This window comes from Eublepharis macularius, chromosome 8, assembly GCF_028583425.1.
Source record: "Eublepharis macularius isolate TG4126 chromosome 8, MPM_Emac_v1.0, whole genome shotgun sequence".
Lineage (NCBI taxonomy): Eukaryota > Metazoa > Chordata > Lepidosauria > Squamata > Eublepharidae > Eublepharis > Eublepharis macularius.
The window spans coordinates 141,949,599-141,976,529 of NC_072797.1; the positions used below are offsets into that span (position 1 = coordinate 141,949,599).

At 47.3% G+C, this 26,931-nt stretch overlaps 1 protein-coding gene across 2 annotated transcripts in view; it reads left to right on the plus strand.

Annotated features, from left to right (window-relative positions):
* The window catches only part of NOA1 (nitric oxide associated 1), a 35,085-nt gene extending 9,850 nt beyond the window's left edge, over positions 1 to 25,235 (plus strand). The window contains exons 4-8 of one of the 2 annotated variants that reach the window (XM_054987177.1): positions 12,062 to 12,193; positions 21,163 to 21,279; positions 23,481 to 23,598; positions 23,930 to 24,155; positions 24,374 to 25,235. In XM_054987177.1, coding sequence (XP_054843152.1) covers positions 12,062 to 12,193; positions 21,163 to 21,279; positions 23,481 to 23,598; positions 23,930 to 24,135 — 573 coding nt within the window. In that variant the 3' untranslated portion in view covers positions 24,136 to 24,155; positions 24,374 to 25,235. The remainder of the gene's footprint in view (positions 1 to 12,061; positions 12,194 to 21,162; positions 21,280 to 23,480; positions 23,599 to 23,929; positions 24,156 to 24,373) is intronic. The other variant, XM_054987179.1, reaches the window with a different exon arrangement.
* The last annotated feature ends 1,696 nt before the right edge of the window (positions 25,236 to 26,931 follow it).

Sequence of the window (26,931 nt, forward strand, 5' to 3'; positions counted from 1 at the left end):
TGAGACCTTGTACCCAGAGGAACCCTGCAAAGGTTAGCAGCTGAAGCAACAGCTGTCGCCTGAGCATCATGCTTTTTTATTACCTGAGGACCATATTACAGATGGGCAGTTGCTTTGCTCTGATGCTGCTCCGTTAGTGATGTTCTTCAGGTGGAATAAGTGCATACTTGGGAGCTGCGGAACGGAGGCAAACAGAGGCCCTGATTGGGCAGAAAGGCAGGATATAGATGTTGAAACTAAATAATTTTTACGCCTCTTTGTGTTCTGCTAGAAACGAAATGCTCACTTGCCCATTTTCAAATTACTAATGCAACGTGGGCAACTGGGTTTGGATGTTGCTTGCCCTTGAACCTGCTTGATGCAGCCTGCCTAGGAAAATTTGCTGAGGCAGCCAATAATAAGTGGCATGAATGGTTGTTCTGTGGCACTCCTTGTGTGGAATCTGTTAATAAGAATTTTCTTCGAAGTTTGCCTGTTGCCTGTTACACGGGGCTACACGGAAGTGAAAGAAAACGGAAGGTGGTGGTCATCAGAGACTCTCTGCTCAGGGGTATGGAACGTCATGTGTCCAGGCCAGATCCCCTACTCCGAGAGATGCGTTGCTTGCTGGGAGCCAGAATTCAGAATATTACAGACTGACTGCCAAAACGGATCAGACTGACTAATCGGTACCCGTTTGTGCTGGTTCACGTGGGAATGAATGACGTGGCGGCAAATACTGTTGCAAGAATTAAAGAGCTCTTGGAAGGCAGTTGAAGACAGTGGGGGCACAGGTGGTATTCTCTTCTATCCTTCCTGTCAAAGGAAGAGGGATGCAAAGGGAGCAGACCACACTCGAGGTGAATCGTTGGCTGAGGTGGTGGTGCCGGCAGGAGTGCTTTGGTTTCTGGGACCACGGGATAAGTTTCCTTAGAGAAGGCCTTCTAGCACATGATGGGCTTCACCTCTCAAGGCCAGGGAAGAAAATGTTTGGAAAGAACCTGGAGAGCTTCATCAGATGGGAGGGAGGTGTCCAGTGGGGTGCCGCAGGGCTCGGTTTTAGGGCCGGTACTTTTCAGTATTTTTATCAATGATCTGGATGAAGGAGTGGAAGGGCTGCTCATTAAATTTGCTGATGATACTAAATTGGGAGGAGTGGCAAACACCCAAGAAGATAGAGTTAAAATTCAACAAGACCTGAATACTCTGGAGAAGTTGGCGGTTGTGAACAGGATGCAATTCAACGTAGATAAGTGCACAGTATTACATCTGGGCCACAGAAATGCGAAGCACAAATATAGGATGGGGGATACACTTCTGGGTAGTAATGTATGCGAAAGAGATCTTGGAGTAAGAGTGGACTGTAAACTAAATATGAGCAGTCAGTGTGATGCGGTGGCAAAAAAGGCAAACTCAGTCTTGAGTTGTATCAAAAGGGCCATTGCAGCAAAATCACAGGAGGTCATAGTCCCTCTCTGTACTGCCTTGGTCAGTCCACACCTGTGTGCAGTTCTGGAAGCCTCACTTCATAAAGGATGTGGACAAAATTGAGAGAGCGATGAGGATGATCAGGGGTCTGGAGACTGAGCCCTATGAGGAAAGGCTGAGGGCCTTGAGATTGTTTCATTTGGAGAAGAGGAGGTTGGGGGGGGGGGACATGATTACTCTCTTTAAATATTTGAAAGGCTGTCATTTGGAGGAGGGCAAGGAGCTGTTCCAGTTGGCAGCAGCGGGTAGGACCCGAAGCAATGGGCTTAAATTACATACAGAAAAGTACCAGCTGGATATCAGGAAAAACTTTTTCATGGTCAGAGTAGTTCAAAGGTGGAATCAGCTGCCTAGGGAGGTGGTGAGCTCCCCTTCACTGGCAGTTTTCAAGAAGAGGCTGGATGAATACTTGTCAGGGCTGCTTTAGGCTCATCCTGCATTGGGCAGGGGGTTGGACTAGATGGTCTGTATGGCCCCTTCCAACTCTGTGATTCTTTCCTCTTGTGGTATACCTTCTAATACCATTTTCAGAATATGGGCAAATTGTCATAATGCTTTCTGTCGGTTACACTGCTGAGTTCCGTATGTGAAGACTGTAGGCTTCGATGGCTGTTGTGGGTTTTCCGGGCTGTATTGCCGTGGTCTTGGCATTGTAGTTCCTGACGTTTCGCCAGCAGCTGTGGCTGGCATCTTCAGAGGTGTAGCACCAAAAGACAGAGATCTCTCAGTGTCACAGTGTGGAAAAGATGTAGGTCATTTGTATCTACTCAGGAGGGGTGGGGTTGAGCTGAGTCATCCTGTAAGAGTTTCCCAGGGTGTGGAATGCTAATGGAGGGAGGCTTCACTGTATCCTGAGGAGGTTCTTTTGCATATGGATTGGTACTTGATGTGCTAATCTTCTCTGCAGGGCTATTGTCGGGGATAGAATGTTTTGTTAGCCTGGTGTTTTTCAGAACTGGAAACCATGCTCTGTTCATTCTTAAGAAGAGGCTGGATGAATACTTGTCAGGGCTGCTTTAGGCTCATTAAGAATGAACAGAGCATGGTTTCCAGTTCTGAAAAACACCAGGCTAACAAAACATTCTATCCCCGACAATAGCCCTGCAGAGAAGATTAGCACATCAAGCCCCAATCCATATGCAAAAGAACCTCCTCAGGATACAGTGAAGCCTCCCTCCATTAGCATTCCACACCCTGGGAAACTCTTACAGGATGACTCAGCTCAACCCCACCCCTCCTGAGTAGATACAAATGACCTACATCTTTTCCACACTGTGACACTGAGAGATCTCTGTCTTTTGGTGCTACACCTCTGAAGATGCCAGCCACAGCTGCTGGCGAAACGTCAGGAACTACAATGCCAAGACCACGGCAATACAGCCCGGAAAACCCACAACAGCCATCGTTCTCCGGCCGTGAAAGCCTTCGACAATACTGTAGGCTTCATTTCAAGTAGCTATTCTGACTGGTGCCCAGTGGGGTATCAGTTCCGAGTTGGCAGCACAGATTTCTTGAGGGCCAGATCATTAATTCCTTCAGTCTTGGAAACTTGATTTGAGAGGTACCTTGAGTTGTGCCTATGTCTTCCCAGTAGAGATGGGCACGAACCGGGGGGAAAATGAACCATGCGATTGGTGGTTCATCGCATTTCACGAACCACTAACTTTCACAAACCTGCCCCGGTTTGCGAACTAGTTCATTTGGATCGTGAAAACATCACCTCCAGGTCAGCAAATAGTCACTTCTGGGTCAGCAGAAGGTCTGCAGGAAGTCCATCTCCTGTTGCCTAAGAAACTGATTGATTGGCACCAGGCTGTCTGCAGTGACAAACCAAAAAAAAATGAACCCAACGAACCAGTCTAAAGTTCATGACGGTTCGTCTGAAATGGGCTCTGAGAAACTGGCCTGGTTCGTCATGAACTTTGGTTCGTATTTTGGTTTGTGTCCATCTCTATGTCACAGTATGCAATTTGCTTATCTACTTATTTATTTAGTTATAATTTGTTTACTTATCCATGTTATATCATGTTTGTCATGATATATCCATTTTCAATTTCTGGTGGGTTTTTTTTAGCTTCTTGTTCTTATCCAACGTCTTTAGAGCAGGATAGAAATTATATATTGAAGTCTTTTGTCATATAACCAATTCTTCAGCCCCAGTAGGTGAAGGGTGATCCAGAGGCAGAAGCAGCTCTGGATAGTAAATGCTTTCTTGACAACTGGAAGTACATTTTATATGTGAGTGAACACAGCAACCTCAGAATGCTAAGAAGAGCAGGTCACTTTGGAAACCAAAAGATCACAAGAAAGTAGGGGGGAGTCTGAAATGACCAAGTGAAATTTTTAATTAAGACTGGTTAATGAACAGCTTGTTAGCACAAAGCACATCTGCTTAGTTCAAAGCAGGACAACTTATTATTTTTTAAATTCCCATAGAATTTCCCACAGCTCTCAGCTGGGTCTAGTAATGACTAAGTGATTGTCGCTTAAGGCTCCTTGTGAAGCGAATTGTAAGCTCTGAATTACTTTGCAGGGAGTAGCTACTGATTACGTGGAGTCCTTTTGTTGGAAGCCTTCCAAAAGGGGCAGCAGCTGAATGGATTGGTAGAGAATGGAGTTCTTGATGACTTAGTTTTTTCCAATAACTTGACCTGCTTATGATTAAGGACAAGGGCGTCCTGCTCAGTTACACGTCCGAATGCTCATCCTTTCAGAATTAACTCTTTCTGGCTGGAGACAACAACAACAACAACAATAAATTGCACAGACGGACGACAAAGCTAGACATGACAGAGTCGCAAAGCTGATTTATTGGTCATTGTGTAAAAAGTATAACTTGCCAGTATCAAAGAATTCACGGGAACATCAGGTGGAAAAGGTGCTAGAAAATGAACAAGTCAAGATCTTGTGGGATTTCAGAATTCAAACTGATTGGCACCTTGAACATAATACACCAGACATAACAGTCATGGAAAATTGAAAAGTCTGGATAATCGACATTGCAATTCCTGGGAATGCCAGAGTCAGAAAAAAAGAACAAGAAAAAATGATTAAATATCAATAGAAACCACCCGACTATGGAAGAAGAATGCAACAGTAGTCCCCATTGTTATTGGGTCACTTGGAACCATCTCGAAAAACTTTGCAATTCATATGGGGAAATTGCAGCTTTCTGACATAACACCTGTAGAACTGCAAAAGATGGCGCTACTTGGAACAGCGTACATATTACACCGATATCTGGTTGATACTTAGGTCTCCGGCAGAAACTTGTATCAGCTTAGCAAGGCCAATCAATAATAACATGTGACCTCTGCTTATTGTTGATTGTGTTTTGGATAATTCTAATAATAATAACAACATTCGATTTATATACCATTCTTCAGGACAACTTAACGCCCACTCAGAGTGATTTACAAGTATGTTATTATTCCCACAACAAAACATCCTCTGAGGTGAGTGAGGCTGAGAGAGCTCCGAGAAGCTGTGACTTAGCTCAAGGTCACCCAGCTGGCTTCAAGCAGAGGAGTGGGGAATCAAACCCGGTTCTCCAGATGAGAGTCCCACACTTTGAACCACTACACCAAACTGGCAACTGTGCTGGACCAGACCAGTGGTCTGTCTAGTCCAGCATCCTGTGTCATACACTGTCCATCTTAGATACCCCTGGATATCCACAGGCACAGCGTGGAGGCTAAAGGCTTCCCCTGCTGTTGCACCCCTGACTCCCCTCATCCTCCCAGAACTGGTATTCAGAAAGAATGTGGTGGCTGCCTTTATTTATTTTTTATTTATTTATTTTTATGTTGTTTATAGTCCGCCTTTCTCACTGAGACTCAAGTTGGATTACATAGTGTGAGATTAGTACAATCAGTATCAAGGACATTTCCATACAGTGTCAAGGACATTTCCATAAACAAGTTTATAGGTTTTTACAAAGACATAGCATTAGCAAGGATCCAATGCAGAGTAGAAAAATTGCTGAAACAGAACATAATCAGTTCTAGGACTGACATTAGACAACATGAAGCACATGAAGCATAGGAGTACATATTCAGAGCAACAAATAATATGCAAGGCAACTTAGTGGTGAAGTCTATGGTCCCTAACTCATTAGCGAAGCATCTGAGACCCCCTCCCTACAATACAGCCCTCCTGTCTGAGTAAAAAGGGTTTTTGAATAATTTGGTTTTGCATCGTTTGCAGAAAGCCAGGAGAGTGGGGGCTCTCCTGACCTCCTCAGGCAGGCCGTTCCACAGGGCAGGGGCCACCACAGAGAAAGCCCGTGGGCGGGCTGCTGTCGATTTCACCCATGTGCAGGGTGGCACCTGCAAGAGGCCCTTTTCAGATGAGCGAAGCTGCCACGGAGGGACATAGGGAGGGAGGGAGGCGGTCCTATAGGTATGCTGGTCCAAGGCCATGAAGAGCTTTGTATGAAATAACCACTACCTCGAACTGAGCGCGGCAGCTGATAGGTAGCCAATGGAGTGACTGTAGGATTTTAGTATTCATGTCTGATACTGAGTTCACTTGGAGTATTTTGACTTACGCCACCTCTTTTGCCAGAGTGATGTTGCACCAATGTTGTGTTCAGTTCAGTTCAGTTCAGTTCAGTTAACCGTTATTGGCATCAGTTGGCACAATATTCACAATACAAGAAACAGAAAAACAAAGTTACTTCTGGAACCGCTCCTGACGGAATTTTATAGCCATATAGAGAAACATGGCTACATTCTCAGTGGTTTTAGGCAGGGTGTCATTCAGAAGGTGAAAGACCTTTAGAGAATCCAGGAACCCCCTTATACTAACTAATTCTGCTTCTAAATATTTAAGACACAAGTCTGCATATAGTTGGCAATAAAGCAGGACGTGCCAAACTGTCTCAATACTATCGTGATCACAGTGACAAACTCTGTCTATGTACGGGATCTTGTTAGATCTGCCAAATAAGACTGACGAAGGCATCGCATTGAATCTTGCAAGGGAGAAGGCTCTGCGAGGATGTGGTGCCTGTAGGGAAGAAAAATAGGAAGCCATGCCACCAGTCTTAAAGGGGATCTCAAAGCTGAGAGGGGAACAGGTTCTATTGGCTTGGCTAGATAACTCCTGGTATTCGATATCCAGTATTCTATGTTTAATTACCCTGTATGCCTCTGGAAAGGAAAGTGGGTATAACGATTCAATGGATATGCCTATGGTAGTTATTTTCTTTTCAATGTAGGCTAGCCAATTAGACATGTTGGACTCTGAGAGCATATGTTGTATAAAACTCCCTGCCTCTGCAATATAATGCAAGCATAGCCAGTATTTTACTGTCCTAAGCCAAGGTCTTGTTTCCACAAGATTTGGACCATTTTCTAGACACAGGGCTGCATAAGGTGCACAACGGGGCATGCCCATAATTTTCCGCAGGAAACTGGCCTGCAGCCGTTCCGTAGCACCATCAAATACACTTATCCATGCTGGGATGCCATATAATAGTTGGGGAATCACTTTGGCCTTAAAAACTTTCAGCGCAGCTGCTACAAATTGGTTTCCTCCATTATAAAAAAAACGGGATATAGCAGATGTGCTGATGTCGGCTATATTTGTTGCTGATTTGCAATGGTTAAACCATGATGCATTATATCGGAAATGCAGCCCCAGATACCGAAAGTGGTTAACCTGTTCTATTTCTTTCTCTCCAATTACCCATTTGGACAATTTCCTGGATTTGGAGAAAACGATTATTTTTGATTTCTTATTATTCAAAATCAGTTGAGAAAAAATGTGAGGCATCTATTCAGTGATCGTTTTAAGCCTACTCTGGAGCAGGAAAGTAATACAGTATCATCGGCATAAAGTAACAAGGCCACGTGTAAAGCACTCAATTCAGGATAATGGCAATCAACTTCTGCTAGATAGGGGGGCGAGATCATTGAGAAACAAGTTGAACAGAAAAGGAGCTAATATACAGGCCTGCTTTATGCCTTTAGTGGATGGAATTTGGGGCGTTAGTTCGCCTGCCAATGGGCATTTAATTTGGCAAGTGGTGGCTGTATACAGCTTTTTGATAAGGTGAGCGAGTGTGGCGGCGACTCCGTGATGAAGCGACAAGAACATCTTATAGGACATTTATGAAGGCCGATGAGATGGCAGTGAAAGCTGCAAAGAGAGACTACTATGTAGCTTCCATTGCGTCCGCTAGTTCTCGCCCAGCACAACTTTCCAGAGTGATTCGGTCTTTAACGCCCCTCACACATGGGACAAATAAAAATGTAAATTCGGTAATAAGCTGTGATGCTTTGGGAGGCTATTTTGCGGGTAAGATCTTGTCACTGCCGGAATCTGTCCACCACAGTTGATGCAGTATGTGTACTGGAGGCCCCTTGGTCATCCTCAGGGTTGATATTAGATCAATTCAGGCCACTCTTCCAGGAGGAGGTAGACAGGGTCCTGCATGCTGTGAAACCTACCACATACCCACTGGACCCATGCCCATCATGGCTGGTGAAAACTGGTGGTGATGGGATTCGGGCACCATTAGCTGACATCATTAATCTTTGAGTTCTGGGTTTTTTCCAGACTCACTGAAGGAGGCAGTGGTGCAGCCCTTATTAAAGAAACCATCAATGGATCCTGTTGATCCAGCCAATTACTGCCCCGTTTCGAATCTTCCATTCCTGGGTAAGATAACTGAGAGGGCGGTAGCAGAACAGCTGCAGGTATACCCAGATGATGCCTCTATCCTGGATCCATTCCAGTCCGGCTTCAGGCCTGGCCATGGTACAGAGACGGCTCTGGTCACCCTCACAGACGATCTGCGGCGACACCGGGACCGGGGCAGGTCGGCACTGCTGATACTTTTAGACCTTACAGCAGCATTCAACACGGTCGATCATAATCTTCTGACCCACCGCCTTACCGATGTGGGGATTCGTAGAACAGCCCTGCAATGGCTGAACTCCTTCCTTTGCAATCGGGGACAGAGGGTGGCACTTGGGGAACAGATGTCCGCTCGCCATTCTTTGGTACGCGGCGTCCCTTGGGGCGATTCTTTCCCCAATGCTATTTAACATCTATATGCGCCCCCTCGCCCGGTTAGCCTGCAGCTTTGGGCTGGGTTGTCACCAGTATGCGGATGACAATCAGCTCTATCTGCTGATGGATGGCCAGTCTGATCTCTCTCTGGATTCCTTGGCCAAGGGTCTTGAGGCTGTGACGATATGGTTACATCAGAGTCGCCTGAAATTGAATCCCCTGAAGACGGAGGTTCTGTGTCTGGGTCGTGGGGAGATCGAGCTCAGGGCCCGGCTCCCAGCCCTCGACAGGGTACAGTTGAAACCTTCGCCGATGGTGAGGAGCCTGGGTGTGACCTTGGATGCCACACTTACAGTGGAGGCCCAGGTCACGACCGTTGCCAGGTCTTCCTTTTTTCATCTTCAACAGGCCAGGCAACTGGAGCCCTATCTTTCGCCCCGGGACCTGGCAACAGTAATCCATGCAACAGTCACCTCCAGGCTAGACTACTGCAACTCACTCTACGCTGGGCTGCCCTTGGGCCTGACCCGGAAGTTACAGTTGGTCCAGAATGCAGCGGCACGTGTCCTTACCGGAATGCCAATGTGAGCGCACATTCATCCTGTGCTGTGCCAGCTGCACTGGCTCCCAGTGGAGTTCCAGATCTGGTTCAAGGTGTTAATCTTGGTGTTTAAAGCCCTTCACGGACTGGGACCTGCATACCTGCGGGACCGCCTCTTCCATTACGTCCCCTGCAGGGTGTTGCGCTCTGCAGACAAGCAACTCCTGGTGGTCCATGGCCTGAAGGACATCCGTCTGGCCTCAACCAGGGCCAGGGCTTTTTCTGCCCTGGCCCCGGCCTGGTGGAACGCCCTCCCGCTGGAGATCCGGGCCCTGTGGGACCTGTTACAGTTTCGCAGGGCCTGTAAAACGGAGATGTTCCACTGGGCCTTCGGCTGAGTGCCAGTGGGTGTCCTCCTTCTTCCATCTAAGACCACCACTTCTTCTGGGGCTGCCCTCGGCCATCTGTTATGCCCGTATACGGACTCCCAATATTTGTTTAAATAGCCTGCTCTTGGACTGTTTTAATGATTTTTAAAAAAATTATTATTGATTTTATGTTTTTGTGATTTTAATGTATTTTTTAATGTTGTTAGCCACCCTGAGCCCATCTGTGGGGAGGGTGGGGTATAAATCGAATTAAATAAATAAATAATAATAAATAAGTAACCTGTCTATATTTAAATGGTGTAATTTGGCCCATAAGAGTTCCCTATCAATTGAATCTAATGCTCCTTTGAGAACTAGGAAAGCAGCCACTTTCCTAGTTACTCCTTTTAACATATTTGTTAATCAGATGAGAGAGAGCAGTACAGTGATCCAGCGTTTACTTCCCTTTACGAAAACCCAGCTGTTCCAGACCCAAAATTCTCTGCTGCGACATCCAGGAGATGAACTTAGATAATAAGTGCTTAGAATCTAACTTGCCCATTATGGAGAGAAGACTGATTGGCCCATAGTTAGAAGGTGTTGATTGGTCACCTTTTTTATAGATTGGAACCACCATTGCATTCAGCCAAGCCTTAGGGATGATGCCGGTCCTATCTAACGTTGCAAACAGAGGAGCAAGAGGGGCCGCCCACCAGTCCGCATCTGACTTTAAGATTTCGGGGAGAATTATATCAGGACCGGATGCCTTCCCTGATTTCAGTAGACCAGTCAATTCCTTTATTTCATCAGTGGTCACAGGGGGCCATTCTGGAACGTGTTCCGAGAGAAAATTAGGAGGGCCAGCTGGGGAAACCTGATCCTGATGGAACAGGGATAGAAAGTATTGAAACCATTCGTGAGAAGAGATGACGGATGTGGAGGGATCCTTGGCACGAAATGCACCTGAGTCTATGGCCCAAAATCTTTTCGAGTCATTCAGGGTCGTAGCTCGATATAGTTGCTCCCATTGTTCAATAATATAATCATTCCTCTTTCTTTTAATACAGTCCCGCATCTGGGCCTTAAGTTTGAAATATTCTAGGGGAAGAGCTTGTCAGCTCTATACCTTGCGTAGCTGAGCTTTCAAAGCTCTACATTCCCTATTGAACCAAGAATCTGTAGGATTGCTACTTCTCTTACTTACGCTATTGGGCTTTATGCACAGTGACTTGGACATATAAGATATTAAATTATTATAGGCTACCATTATTGATGCAGGATCAGTTGTGCCAATTATAGAAGATCTAAGCTCACGAGTGAAACTCGCCTTGGGTAGTTGTTGAGTTTTTTGTATAGAATAGTCGTTCCATAAGATTCTAGGCAATAATTCAGACTCGGGGGTCTGGGAAGGGGGCCGAACTGCTCTGTGTGTGTTTAGGAGCCCAGTTTAATCCTGCTGCTCTGCTGACACGGGACCCTGTGCAAATCAAAGCAGGTTCATGCTGGCACTGCACCATCTTCACCCTTGACATCAGCAGGACCTACCAAGGAGGGTTATCTTTGAATGGGTAATAAAATGGAAGAGAGGAGAACAACATGATCCGCTTTGGGTCCCCATCATATGAGCAATTCCCTACCAGTGGAGGTGGTGATGGCCACAAGCATAGATAGCTTGAAAAGGGGATGGAGAAGAGGTCCATCAGTGGCTACCAGCCACGGGGAGTAAATAAAACCTCAACGTTCAGAGGCAGCAAAACCCTGAAATTCAGTGCTAGGGAAGCCCTTGACCTGCCCGCCCTGTTTACTTGCTCTCCGGGGCAATTGGTTGGCCACTGTGTGAAACAGGGTGCTGGACTAGAGGGGCCACCCACCCGCTCCAGTCGGGCTTTTCTTGTGCTCTTAAGAATTGGGACTTGACCTCTTTGGCTGCTCTAGCTGGTGCCGTAGGACCGAAAGAATGCTGTTAGTCATGCAGCATCGCCGACGATGGGGAGCAGTCAAAATAAGCTGCGTGGGCAGAGGCAGGCAGCTGGGGCTTTCTTCAGCTTTCCCCCTCTCAGAGCCAAACCCGCCCAACAGATCCTCATTCAGCCCGGAAGTTCAGTGTGCGGCCTTGTGCCTGTCTGACCAGTCTCCCAGATCCAGGTGGTTGGGTGGCTCAGGTATCCCGCCAAGCTTTTCTTAGGAAGTTGGTGCCCAAATGCAGTTGATGTTGAAGGAGCCACTCGGAAAATGTTGCAGAATTTGGGCTTGCTGCAGGGAATCTTCCTTTCGAAGAGCAGGCGCTCGTGCCACCCCACAATCTGAAAGCAACCCCCACCCGTTCAGAACCAGCTTGCTCTCATTTATTGGAATGCTGTAATACAGGAAACAGACATGCAAAGCGTCCTTGAGTGTGCTAAGAAATTTGCAGTTCGCAGTCAGCAAATACAGGTAAAAACCATTTCCCAGCCTGGCATAAGCCTGCAGCTACCTGGCAAGTGTTGTCTTGCCATCAGCAGCTTAATAAGTGTTATTTTTAACCACATCTTTCCCCTCTTAAGTACATTTCAAATAATTTTGTACTTTGTGTTTTCATACACATGTGCAAGATCCTAAACATCCCTTTCTTCTAGAAAATATTTGCCTTGCACCATCTACAAAATAGCTTCTGTTTTGTGTTTAGGTTTTAAACTTCCTAAAGGAGAAAGAAGTCAAGCTTGTTTTGCCAACGTGTGCCATTGTTCCAAGGACATTTCTGCTTAAACCTGGGGATACCTTGTTCCTGGGCGCATTAGGACGCATTGATTATTTACAGGTAAGGAGTGGCCAGTGAAAGCTTGTTCATTGTCGTTCTTCTGTGCAGGCTCACATGGGACTGTGCGTGCACAGGCCTGCTGACCAGATGGATTTTACAGCTTTTTTCTCCTCTAGTGGAAGTGCTCTCCTCCTAGAGCGCCAGCGATTTCCTGCCAAAGACACCCACGCTCTGGGGGAGCATGCCCCCCCCCGACCCTCAGTTCCTCCTTTGCCGCCAACCAGGATCGCCGGTGAGAGCATCTCCACTTTTTACAAGTTGCTGATCTCCTTCTGTGGAGAGACAGAAGGAGAAAGAGGGCAAAGTAACTCGCTCATGGCTGATAGAGCCCTACTTAAAAAAAAAAACCCCAAAATGCACCCAGTGTGCAACAAACAATTACAAAGATTATTGGCAGGAGCTTTCTCCCATGTTTGAGAGTTCTGCCATCATCAGTCCCCTTCTACGTAGGAATAGAAGGGGAAAGAGAGCAAAGCCTCTAACTTGCTCGTGGCTGATGAAGCCCTATTTAATAAAAACACACCCAGTGTGTGGCAAATGATGGCGATAGTCGGTAGGAGCTTCTGCTTGCTCTGTTTTCGCTGGGTTTTTTTCCTTCTTTGGAGGGATAGAAAGAGGGTGAGAGCGAGGTCTCCAACTTGCTTACGGCTGATAAAGCCCTACTGAAACACATCCAGTGTGCAACAAAATGACGAGGATCATCAGTAGGAGCCTCTCCTGTATTCGAGAGCTCTGTCATCACTGTTTCCCTTCTGCAGAGGGTCGGAAGGAGTGAGAGAGCAAAGTTTCTCACTTGCTCATGGCTGATAAAGCCCATCTATAAATGCACCCAGTGTGCATTAAAAGAACGAGGACAGACAGACACTCGATCTGCCTCGTTTGCCTGGGGAAGGCCACAATGTGAATTCCTCCAGGCAGAGCCGAGTGAGCTACCTGGCTCAAGGCTATATTGTGGGAGCGGGCATTGTCAAAAATGGCCAGATCTACAGCAGATACCTCTGCACTCGCAGAGCGTGCTGGACATACGGATCTGACCTCAACCCCAAGCTCGGTGCCAACTGCTGCGGCAGCTTCGAATCCGACAGTCTCCCATCGCACCCAACAGGCCCCCTTCGAAGGGCCCATCGGAACCATCTGGCAGGGTCCGGTCCTCGACCCCACCCCTCGGATCCAACAGTCGATCAGTTGAGATCCGTGGAATCGGGACAGGCTGCGCGCGACGCTTCAGAGCCTCTTAGGTAAGAGGCGGGATCAAAGTTGAAACACTTTGAGAAAGGGGAGGAGCCTAGGCAGAGGCTAGTTGTTGATCTTGAAATGCTAGCGGTGGAGGGGATTGAAACCCCTCAAACACCCCCACCTCACTCAAAACTGTTGTTCTTTGTCTGAAGAGAAAGGCACGATTATACATCCCCATTTAGACTGGTGCGTCCAAGGGTTTGTAAAAACCATTTATCGGGAGTAATGCCATATGGGGGTTTCTTCCCGGTACCTGTGAGAGAGGCTTCCAGCACTAGGCGCTGATTGGGGGAGATGTGTATCACATGGAGTCGATTGGATGTGTGTTTGAGCATCGGGCTCTGGCACATCCAGAGGGGCCGGGTGAGCGGGAGGGGGGAGATGCAGCGACGCTCTGGGTGCCCTGTCTGCTGTGCGGGGAAGGGGGGGCAGGAGTGGGGCCCCGAAACCTCCCACACACACCCAGCAGGGGGGGGGGGTGCCCGGCAAGAGCCCTATGCCTGCACTCCCCTCCCTGCCGCTCTGTAAATGTTAAACTTAAAGCTGCAAGGACGCCTACACTTCCGATCAAACCTTGAGGTAAGCAGACACGTGTAGAACTCTAGTAACGCGTCTCGTGTAGTTCTGCTCTTGCAGTTGTATTCAGTGAAACTGTTTCCAACCATTGTGTTCAGTGACAACCATTGTGCCATCTTATCCTATACAGAATTGTTTCTGCAGCACATCTCTGGCCTCAGAAGCTGGGTTCCCTTGCTCCTGCTCATGTGCGCTCGGATTGGCGTTCCAGTAAGGACGCGTGCCACTGCATTCTGGACCAGCTGTAACTTCCAGGTCAGGCCCAAGGGCAGCCCAGCGTAGAGTGAGTTGCAGTAGTCTAGCCTGGAGGTGACCGTTACATGGATTACTGTAGCCAGGCCCCAGGGCGAAAAGATAGGGTGCCAGTTGCCTGGCCTGTCGAAGGTGAAAAAAGGCAGACCTGGCAACGGTCGTGACCTGGGGAAGAAGACCCATATTAGACTCAAGAGATTTAAATGAGTCTATCAGGGTGCGCAAGTTCAGGATGGTAATTCCCCCCTGATTCTACAGTTATTAACCCTGATCCTGGGTTTGCCGCGTTGACCCTAGAACACGTATCTCATTTCTCAATGTATGAGTATTACGGGAAAATTTTGAGATTTCAGTTCATGTAAATTCTGTGTCTTGTCCGTTAGAGATCCATACACTTACCACCGGGTCTCAGGTGAAATCAGCAGCATTTATTAAGGTGCTCCATTGCGTGAGATATGCACGTTGCAATAGGGCATCCACTGATGCTGTTGTAAAGCACTATGCCCTGGGTATTCATCAAAATAAGCAGTTTGGCAAGCGTTGTTTCAGTGAAGAGTCCACCCTCCTCCTGGTTATAGCTTGCTAAACGCCCATGTGCGACTGCACAGAAGACCGACTATGAAAACAGGGTTGTGCTTACCTGTAACTGTTGTTCACTGAGGTCTTCTGTGTAGGCACACGTACCCTCTCTCGTGTCCCACTCTTCACTTCTCCCATCAAGCTCATGAATAAACTGGCACAGATACAAGCAGACATCATCTTCCTTTCTAAATGCAAAAAACTGAACCTTCTACCCAAGGGACTGTGTGTGAAGAACCCACTGAAATCCACTTACTGCACAGACTACAGTGAGAAACTATGCGACGTCTTATCCAGGAAACTCTTGATTCACCTCATCGGACTGATGTACGTACAGCAAGCAACAAAGGATCAAGCAAGAGATCTCTGAACTAGACACTTCCATGGAAAACAATCCCTCTACTCAAACCAGGAACTGGCAGATGTTTACCAAAACCAGAGAAACCATCCATTGCACACGACTTACTGAATCACAGAAGAAGGAGAAGAAACTCTCAAAAGTCCTGCATGCCACAGGGAACAAGACCACTTTGGATCCACCTAGCAACATTATCAGCCTGTCCAGCCACAAACTGAGCCCAGCAGAGGAATCAGTCCTCTCACATGGACTATCTTTTTGCCCAGCCAGACCCACCCAAACCATACAACTCTGTGGAGACCTGGAGGCCTATTTTAGATACCTAAGACTGAAGGAATTCTTCAACCACTCCGCTGAACAAAACGATGAACAAAGCGCTGAACAGACACCATCACAGCCACAATCACCCTCCCAACCCAGCAATGCACAATCATTGTTGCAAAGCTCCAGAAACAAGAATTCCACATGGACACCCCCTGAGGGCCACAACTCCTCATTGGACTTTTACACTGAATGCTTCCGTTGATGTAGCCAGGCTGAGATAATTGACAGACAACACCACTTAAAGCAGAATCTCAGCCGTGCAGAAAGAGATGCCATAAACAGCCTCCAAAATAATTCTGGCATCGTAATCAAGAAAGCTGACAAAGGCGGAGCAGTTGTCATCATGGACAAACATAACTACATACAGGAAGCGGAGAGACAACTCTCCAACACAACATTGTATAAAACACTACCATCTGACACTACAGAGAAATCAATAAAAGAGAAATCAATAAAAGAGAGAATAAAAGAGAACTCAATAAAATATTAAAGACTCTCCCCATGGACATAAAAGAACGCATCCATACAGACACACCCCAGGAACCACGACCAGGAAGATTCTACCTACTACCTAAAATCCACAAACCAGGTAACCCAGGATGCCCCATTGTTTCAGGAATTGGCACTATCACAGTAGGAGTCTCAGGACACATGGACTCTATCCTCAGGCCCTATGCCACCAGCACACCCAGCTATTTACGGGACACCACTGACTTCCTCAGGAAAATACAGTCCATTGACAACCTACCTGATGACACCATCCTAGCAACCATGGATGTGGAGGCCCTGTACACCAATATCCCACATGCAGATGGACTCTGCAAGCCATCAGGAATATTATCCCGGACAAGACCACAGAACACCTCGCCACTGAACTTTGCCACTTCGTACTCACAATTACTTCAGATTTGATGACAGCTTATATCTGCAGGTTAATGGCACAGCCATGGGCACACGCATGGCACCACAATATGCTAACATATTCATGGCGGACTTGGAGCAACGCTTCCTCAGCTCCCATCCACTGAAACCACTCCTGTACTTAAGGTTCTTGGATGACATCTTCATCATTTGGACCCATGGGAAGGAAGCCCTTGAGAGATTTCATCAGGACTTCAACAACTTTCACCCTACTATCAACCTGAGCCTGGACCACTCTACACAACAGGTACACTTCCTGGACACCACCGTACAACTACATAATGGACGAATAAATACCACCTTATACCGGAAACCAACAGACCGATACTCATATCTACATGCCTCGAGCTTCCACCCTAAACATACCACTCGGTCTATTGTCTACAGCCAAGCCTTACGTTACAACCGTATCTGCTCCAATACTCTCGACCAAGACTCACACTTAAGAGATTTACAACAAGCATTTCTGGGGCTACAGTACCCACCAAATGAAGTGAGGAAACAAATCAAGAGGGCCAGACTAGTACCCAGAAACAGTCTGCTCCAGGACAAACCTAAAGGAACTAACAACAGAACACCACTGGTTGTCACCTATAGCTCCCAGCTCAAACCCATCCAACGTATCATCAGTGAGCTACAACCCATTCTGGAAAATGATACCACTCTCTCAGAAGCCCTGGGTGGAAGACCTTTCCTTGCCTACAGACAGCCCCCCCAACCTTAAACGTCTCCTCACTTACAATCATGAATCGGCTAGCAGAGTCACCAGCACAGGTACCAGGCCCTGCAACAGACCCAGATGCCAGCTCTGCCCCTATATCTACCCAGGGAATACAATTACAGGACCCAATGGCATCAACTACACTGTCTCTGGCTCTTACAGCTGCTCATCCTCCAATCTGATATATGCCCTCATGTGCCAACAATGTCCTTCTGCTCTGTACGTTGGACAAACCAGCCAACCTCTGTGCAAAAGAATAAATGAACACAAATCTGACATTAAAAATGGCAACATCCAGAAACCAGAGGGAGAACATGTCAATTTACCAGGACATTACATCAAGGACTTAAAGATCACCATAGTTCAACAGAAACCTTTCAAAAACAAAATCCAACGGGAAGCTGCTGAATTGGAAGTCATATGTAAATTTGACTCAGTCAGGCTTGGATTGAATAGGAACTATGAATGGTTATCTCATTATCAGAAGCAAACTGATCCCATTATCAGAAGCCACTGATTGCATCTACTCCCCCCTCCCTTCTCCACCTATATATATCTGACCAGTTTCTTCCTACCCTCCATGCATCTGACGAAGAGAACTGTGATTCTCGAAAGCTTATGCTACAGTAAAGTTGGTTAGTCTTAAAGGTGCTACTGGACTCTTTTCTATTTTTACTTCTCCCATGGAGAGTCTGGTGGCAAAGGAGAAACTGATGGTTGGGGGGGGGCGCTCCCCCAGAGTGCGGGCATCTTCAGCAGGAAACTGCTGCGCAGGCGCTCTGGGAAGAGAGCGCCCCCTCTAGAGGAGAAAAAAGCTGTAAAATCCATCCGGCCGGCAGGCCTGCCCATGCACAGTCCCACGTGTGCCTGCCCAGAAGTCCTCAGTGAACAGCAGTCACAGGTAAGTGCAACCCGGTTTTATCAAGATATGAAAAGACTATTGGGTAAGTTCAGCCAGGAAAGTTCTGTCGTTCAAGTGTCAAGTTTTACAGGTTTTATTGCTAAGTGCAGAAAAAAACGTACTTGGGCCAAATGCACAGGGAAATGAAAGTACAGAAAAATGAGAGGGGAGACGCTTGCGCCCACATCTTCTGTAAGGTGGGTTATTCTCACCTCCCAGAGGGGGTGTCTGGTAAGGAAAATGCTTTTCATGCCCATCAAGTCCCCATTTCAGGGATTTCTCCTGACTTTGGAGCTTGCTTTTGCAGCCAACAGAAACTCAGGTGCCATTTCAAAAATCCCGCCAAAGGGTATTCTTACAAATAAGCTTTAGGATTTTAGGCATTTGGCGCACAATGCCAAAAGTGGGGAGGTGTGCCCAAAGAGCGTGCTAGGCATAAAGGGAGACGTTTCCAGCTAGGGATGCACATCCATAGATCTCCCCCCGTGAGTTAAGATACTGGGATAAAAGAGCTACGGCGTGACAGCTGCACGTTGCTTCTGCACATCCCCATTAGCCGTGGTTGCACAACGCAGTCTCCCTTTTATGAAACAGAGTTTGGTGCTTTGCTGCAGACTCAAAACAGGACATGCCCAGCTTTGTCATAAGTACACCTGAATTTGCTCACAACACTTCAGCAGATGCATGTAGAGTATCCTCTGCTGGAAGATCACACAGGCTGATAGAAAGAAGAAAGTGTAAACGGTGGGACGGAAAGGCCATGAAAGGCAAGACATTCATTGCGTTTCCAGGCCATTTGACTCTACTTTTTACATTTTCTCTTTGGGTATGAGATAATTTGCCAGCTGAGGCTGTAGTGCATGCAGGGCTCATTTCAATGCCGTTCTGGTAGTTCCCCCAAGTCAGGTGACCCCGCCCACCTGACTTTAAAACATTTTGGGCCGTTTAGGCCTCGATTGGAGCCGAAACGGCCACAATCGAGCCAAAACAACCCAGATCAGGTCGGTGCCAGGTGGAGGAAGTGTCCCCTGCCCAGCACGAACGCAGTCCTAAAATGCCCATGGCCTGGATTGGGCCAAAACGGGCCAGATTGGGGTGGTGCCAGGCAGGGGGAGCCTCCCCCGCTGGGCACTGACCCAGTCCCAGCCATTTCAGCCCTGATCCTGGCGAAAATGGGTCAAAAATGGCCGTTTTCGGCCATTTTTGGCTGTTTTGGCCTGGATTGGGCCAAAACGGCCTGGATTGGGATGGTGCCGGGCAGGGGGAGCCTCCTCTGCCCGGCACGGATATGGTCCCGGCCATTTCGGCCCTGATCCTGGGCGAAACAGGCCCAAAATTGCCATTTTTGGCCCGTTTCAGCCTGGATTGGGGTCAAAGGGCCCCGGATCGGGTCAGTGCTGGGAAGGGGAGGCCATCTCAAGGTCAGGCAAGCTCCCAGCCTCGGGAGAGATTACAGCCCGGAACAAACACCTCCTGTTCGCAGTTTCCCACCTCAGCTCAACTGACAGAATCACCTCAACAGCATCAGCTTTGGCTGCCTGGCTCCAGCTGCAGGGATATTGAATACGACAGGTGATCCTGAGCACCTGAACAATGTTTCAGTGTAACAGAACAAGTTTAACTGCCGTCTGTCTCTCTGCTGCTTTCTCTCAGCAGCTCCAAAAGCCCTCTCTCTCTCGGGCTTCCCCTTTCTGCAATGAACTGCAATAATGATAATGATAATAATATAATAGCATTCAGTTTATATACCGCCCTTCAGGATGACTTAACACCCACCCAGAGTGGTTTACAAAGTATGTCATTATTATCCTCACATCAAAACACCCTGTGAGGTGGGTGGGGCTGAGAGAGCTCTGAGAGAGCTGTGACTGACCCAAGGTCACCCAGCTGGCTTCAAGGGGAGGAGTGGGGAATCAAACCCAGCTCTCCAGATTAGAGTCCTGCTGCTCCTGACCATTACACCAGACTGGCTTTCAACTGTCATTGGCCCAGCATTCTGCTCGCTCTCACTGGTTGTCTCCCAGGACAGGTGGAGCTGGAGTTAGTCCTGTCCGTCACAGTGGTGTTCTTCATTTATAAACTGTGTATCTCCCCTCTCTGTATCTGTACAAAAAGCTGCACCAATATATACACAGATACTCCAGAGGAGTTGGCAAAAAGGAGTTAAAAGTTGAAAGAGAAGGTGTCGTGCTAGTAGCATCTACGTAACGTTCCAAGGATTATTGGTCAGTAAGACAGTATCTGTTTATTATTCTGTTCTTCAGTAATTATTTTCAAGCAACTTGACAATGACCAACAGTCACCTTTGAAGTCTCCTCTGTGCCTCTGAAGCGAGAGTGCTCACGTGCATGAATTGAGCAGAATGCAAAAAATAACCCCCAAATGCAAAAAATAACCCCAAATGCCTTTCAGAAACTGGCATGAATGTCAAAGGTGTTCAGGAGCACGCGTGATGGTGCCATGTTCAGAGCTGCATATATTGTAATACAACTCATATTCTTGCAACTCTGGAATTGTAATAAATTAGGGGGAGGGGTTAGATACAGCATTTCTTTTTTGCTGTCTGTTTATTCCTAACTGGAGATGGTGGAGATAAGGGCTGTTCAGATGTCCTGTGGATGTTGTAATCAAAGGAGAGGATGAAATAGCGATTCAAAGACATCGTCAGACTAAAAAGCTTCAGAGTCTGTATATGTTCACTTTGGAATACTTACAACGGTGGGCCATTTGCCCCTACTGTTACACCCCAATAGCTGCCTGTATTGTAAGCGAAGCCGCTGCCAGCTGGAGCCCCTGTACACAACTAGTTGTCCGCTTTATGATTCTTAACTAGCTTCAGTTCTGCCCCACCCTCCTTTCCCCGGGACCCAGAGGGGCTCACCTCTTTCTCCTCTCCTCCCTTTGACCCTCACAACCACTCTGTGAAATAAGTTCGGCCGAGCGGGTGTGAGTGGCTCACAGTCACCCAGCAGACTTCTTTGGCACAGTGCGGGATCTGAACCTTGGTCTCCCAGGTCTTACTCTGACACGACTACTTTCAACGTGCTAGATTGTGTTTGGAGCCCGTATTTCAGATCATTATCAGCCTTTTTTCTCTTTAGGGGGACCAGTCCTCTTGGTTTTCTGTTGTGGCCTCTAACTTGCTGCCTGTACACATCACAATGGTTGAGAAAGCAGATGCCCTCTATCAGAAACACGCCGGCCATATTTTACTGAAGGTAAGGCAGTGTTTGCACAAACACCGTTAGAGAATGTGGGAGCCCAGTGCCTTGCGATCTCTTCTGCATAACCCTGCGACCCCCCCCCCTCCTGGCTCTGGCCACGGCCACTCCAGAAGCCAGGCAGGCAGAAGGCAGGCGGGGTTATTGGTGCGGCTGAAAGCTTGCCCTTTCTCAAAGGCCAGACTTCAGCTTAGTAAAAGATAAGTTTATTAATTAAGGAACGTCTCCACAAAACGTAAAACACTCTTACTCAGGCAACAGGCATTAAAACAAGAAATCCTTAAATACCAAAACCTGCCTCTCTGAGACTCGAGAGCGAGCTACCCAAGCCTCTCTTGCGTGGTTGCCCCGGTCGCATCTCTGACCCATCCAGCGCAAACCGATCCCCCTCTCTCGCGCTCAGTTGATTGAGCACAACGGCATGCTAAAGGTGAGAAAGAAACGCGCAGCTTTCAGGTTCTTGCTTGCACATTTGGATCATGAAAACGGAGTGAACTGAGAAGCCGCCTGTCCAGGCCTCAGCTGGCAACCCAGGAACCAGTCAGGCCTAAGCCCTTCGTCACAAGCCCTTCTTTCTTTCTTTCTTTCTTTCTTTCTTTCTTTCTTTCTTTCTTTCTTTCTTTCTTTCTTTCTTTCTTTCTTTCTTTCTTTCTTTCTTTCTTTCTTTCTTTCTTTCTTTCTTCCTTCCTTCCTTCCTTCCTTCCTTCCTTTCTTTCGTTAGGTTTTGCTTTTAACCCTTTTCTTCTTTTTCACCCTCTGGGTCGATTGCTGCCACCAGGAATTATATTCCAAAATAATTTAAATCCCCCCTTGAATAACGTGCCCGAGTGTCAGGCTCCTTTGTGGGACTATGTGGCCCTGAGGAAAGGAATGGGATACAGGAATAACATATACTCTGGGATGGGAAAAAACAGAATAAGAACAAGAAGCGTAACCGTTTCACACTATAACTTAAGCTTGATGGTTTCAAAGATAGTTCTCAGTTCTTAAAGTTTCTTTTCTTAGGCTCAGTCACACAGATATACATAAACTTTCTCAGGTGCACACACAGTTGGCCTGCTTCAGATAGATCAGTCACTCACTCATATTGTCCGGGGGCCTGAGGCTCAGCCCCCAGACTTGCCTAGAGGAACAGGTGGGGGACAGCCGGGAGGCAGCTACTCTGCCGCCCCGACAGACCAGGTCCCAAACTTGCCATCAACAGAGGGAGGTAAAGAAGCAGCCAAGCCTCAGAGGGCTAGACGGGGCAGCTGGAAGCCAGCTCGCCCCACCCTCCGCTGGGAGGCTGGGAACCCAGGCAGGGAGAGTGAGGACAACCAGGAGGGGATCAGTCCAGAGGGAGAAAGCCCAGGAAGCAGGGACAGCCAGCCAGCCAGCAGCAAGACAGGCAGCAGCCTTACCTGCAGTAGAGGAAGGGCAGCACAGGGCCACGCCCCAGCCTGCAGGCAGGCTAGAAGGAATCAGCCAGAACCAGGCGGGGCTGAGAGCAAAGCAGCCACAGGTGGGGCTGCCTGAGGCTCTTGACAGAGAAAGCCAAGGCTGCCAGCAGACTATCAGACAAGGCAAACCCGGTGCAATAGGAGTACACAAAAGTGGGAAATCCCACCCGGGAATAACAACACTATTAATATCAAACTTCACTTATATTAGAGTGTCAAATGCTCAGATAATTATTCCAAATGCAGTGAAAAATATTTCAAAATAACTAGATTCATATAATTGATTCATATAATTGATTCCGATGGTCCACCGTGTCCACTATTACTCGTTCATGAGACCCGGAGGGTGACGCAATCCATCTAGATTCCCCTGAGGAAGCCCGCGAGGCTGTTCCAGAGCCCCCCGGCAGTTCTGTGACTGGGGTGGGGCAGCTGTCTCGTTTTCTGTATCACAAAGTGCCACACAGCCCTTGCCCTTGGTAAGAGTCTCCGATGATGTCCCACTGAACCATTGACTATGATGCCCATCATATTGAAACCATCCAAACAGGAATTTGATCACAAACGAGAGAAATCCCGGAAGGTTTTTTATGCATCTTATTCCAGGGTAGTTTGTGGAAGTAATTCAGGGGTTGGGTTATAAATAGTGTGAAAATACTTAAACTGTAACTTACTCATTATCTTGGCTAGACAGCATTCCAAGCCGTCTTCATTTTTATCGCTTCAACTGGCAACTGTACTTGTGTCTTGCAATTCAAGGTCCCTATAGGAGGTGAAGAACGAATGAAAGACTTCCCCCCACTTGTTCCTCAGGACGTGATGTTGGAAGGAGTTGGTGCTGAAGAGGCAGTGGCTGACATAAAGCTTTCATCTGCTGGTAACTTCTGTCCCTTTTCCTCAGATGTTCTCTTCCAGAGGCTAGATACTTTATGGTGGCATTCTTCTTTTCAGACTATTGAGATGGCTTGATTTGGCACAAAGATTCAGTATGGTGTAGTAATATGTTTGCATAGGTCCTGATTTCTCCAAATCTCTTAATAAACCATATTAACTACTTTTAAATAGGCACTAAAGAGGACAGTTTCCGAAAGGGCTCTGTGTTAGTGTTTGCAAAAGGTCTTGCTTTGACCGTGCATTCGGAAACTTCCGTGATTCCTTTCTCGTCTTGTTTGGAGAGCTTACATGAAACTAATACTTCTTTTCCACAGGCTGGGTTGCTGTTACAGCTCATTCAAACAACAAAATGCATCTGAGATGCTACACCCCAGAAGGGACAGTGCTGACTATACGGAAACCCCCTCTGTTGCCACACATTGTTCAGGTCAAAGGGGACCGTGTGAAAAGAAGTCCTGCATACAAGACTCAACGACCTCCTTCCCTTGTGGAGAACTTAAGGACAAATGTTAAAAAGTAAAAAAAGGACCTAAAATGGTGGTAAGTTGTGGAAAATAAAAGCTGTCGTTTCGCATCTTTACCACTTTCTGTAAAACAAGTTTAGTGGAATCTTTGAAGGCTTAAAAATTGGATGACTGTGCAGTGGCCACTGTATTTCCAAGTCATAAAAGATTTTACTGAATTTGTTTTGAAATATTGTGCTGTTTGTGTGATGGCAGTGTACGTTCTTACCACTGACATTTCTCCCGCTGTTTCAGCAGACCAGCTTGGAGTCCTTCCCATTTGATTTCCTTCAGTTTGATTAATTCGTTGATGATACTGGCTGTAGAAGGGTGGAGCCGCAGCAAGATTTGAACACGGAGAAACAAGCCACATGTGGTTATTCGCCTGTTACGAGCCGAAACAGTATTCGCAAGACAAACCGCATCTGCACAGCCTTGGGTGTGTCCCTTCTATTCCTGAGCTGAGTTGCATTGCCTTTCCATCGGGCACTGGGTAGGACCTGAGAGAGATCCCCAAACACTTGGGGTTCAGTCTGCACTTGGCAAATGGCGTCCCGCTTCCTTCTGAGAACTCGTTTCTATGAGCCTGGATGCGAGCGGTGGGGGGGAATCAGGTCTTGAAGGCATGGGAGGCAAACCCAAGATCCGAAAAAGAGTTAAGAGAGTCGATATCCGGTCCAGTTATACCCAGAGGGCTTCTGTTTCACGTGTGAATAATTATGATAAATTAGGGCCATTGTGAGGCTTTGAAACATGGCAGCGGCTGAGGTGAAAGCCTCTTTCCAGTGGATTTTGCCGCTGCGTGCAAATGGCCAAGTCCCACATTCAGTCAGGCCTGAGGCCTTCCAACTGGGGAGAGCCAGCCACCGCCTGCGCGCCCTTCCACCCTCCCCCAGTAAACACTGTGGGTCACCCAAAGACCCGTCCGCGAGGTCGACTCTCTCCCCAGTTCTCTTGAAGTCAAGAAAGAGGGTAAAGCTTGTGAAGCTGTATTTTATTTTTTATTCATAATGGCACCATAATAAAAATGGAACTCAAGAAGAAAGTATTTTGGAATATACTTTTGGGAACGTGGAGATACTTTATATCATAATGTAAATTAAACTTTTAAAAGCATTGTGAGAGTGTATGCATTTGTAGTGAACTGGCAGCCGACTGATAGTAAAACACCAAGAAGTTCAGGTGTGCACACTCATTCGTAAAAAAAAGATTTGAAGCATAGTCCTCAAGCCCAGAATAGACTGTATAACTCTTGCTGCCGCCCCGCTGGTCCTGTTACTCACAGAAGAGGAGGTAAGGCTTCTGTAGTCCTCAGTCTGCTCTTTGAAGCGCTGGGAAACCTGCTACCTGTGAGCAAGCAGGGTAGCCGTTAGCTCTCAAAGGCTGGGGGCACACTGGTGGTGAATTGACCTGGGGGCATGTAGCTCCTTTGATGTGGAGAAGCAAGCAGGGGCCATCATCTGCCTAACGTTTGGTTGTCCCACTCCAGTCCTAGTGTGTTGAGATCCCGTTAAGCCGTGTGCTTTATTCACACTGAGTTGCACTTCACTCAGTCGAGCCATGTTGTCAGGCTGCTTTTGACGTATGGGGCTTCCTGTACCCTGAGTCACACAAGGGGGCAGCGCAAGAGTTGGCAACATTAAAGTTGGCATGTGTCAGCAAGGGCCTCCTAGCATATCTGGACCGTCTGGTGGCAGAGACGTTAGTTTCATTCTGAGTGCTTGGAGACAAATTAGCAGCTTCTCCTAAAGGTCTTTTTTGGAAGGCTACTTAGTTCCTGAAAAGAGGACTTTTTTTTATCTACCATTCCATCATAATCTCCATCTGCAAGAGAGGCAGTGTGGCGTAGTGTTGAAGTAGGATCTGGGAAGCCCAAGTTCAAATATCGCCTCTGCCATGGAAGCTTGTTGGGTCTCTTATTCTGAGCCTAACCTACCTCACAGGCTGGTTGTTTGGATAAAATGGGGGAAGAGAGAAGCACGCGGGCTGCCTTGTGAAGAACAGGCGGGATGAACACAACATGCTACTAATAGAATGCCGGCAAGTTAGAAGGGTTTCCCTCAGCTAAATAGCTGCCCCAGATGATCTGAGTTAATAGTGATTCCCCAAGGCAGATCAGTTGTTTCCACCCATCACCTTTGAACACCCTCCTTTTGTGAAACTTCCTATGAACAAAACCCAACTAGGGAAGCCTTTGTTCAAAGTAACCCCCATCCACAACAGGGAGCAGTTGCTGGTGTGTTGTGCCCCTTGTTCAAATGCAGAAACATGAACAGAGCAAAGGTAAGGCTTGTGTCTGTGTTTTAAAGTGAAAACTGCTTGGTTTGCTGTCCTATGGCATTGGTAGCTTGGGGTCCTTTCCCAGACCTGTTTTCCATCATACTGTAAAACTAGGTGACAAGAGAAAGCCAGATGTTTGGGGGAAGCCCGGGGCTAGCAGCAATAGCTCTGTGCAAGAACCATTCATGTGCTGATTGAGTTGGCATTAAACTGCTAAGATGCAAATATTCTGGAAAGGGGCAGAGATCATCAGCTTCAAAGCAGAAGAAAAACCACAGCAAAAGGTTAACCCTGCTGCTTTGCATTTTGTAAACTGGGTTAATTTGAGCAGGGGAAAGGAAATGGTTTTGTTTGTTTTATTGTTATGTATGTAGTCTGCCTTTCTCACTGCAACTCAAGGCGGATTGCACAGTGAAAGAGCAGGATCATACTTGAAGCACAGGCAGCATATACTTAAGGCAACGTGGTGGTGAAGTCTGTGGTCCCTAACGTTAGCAAAGCATCTGAGACCCTCTCCCTGCAATACCGCCCTC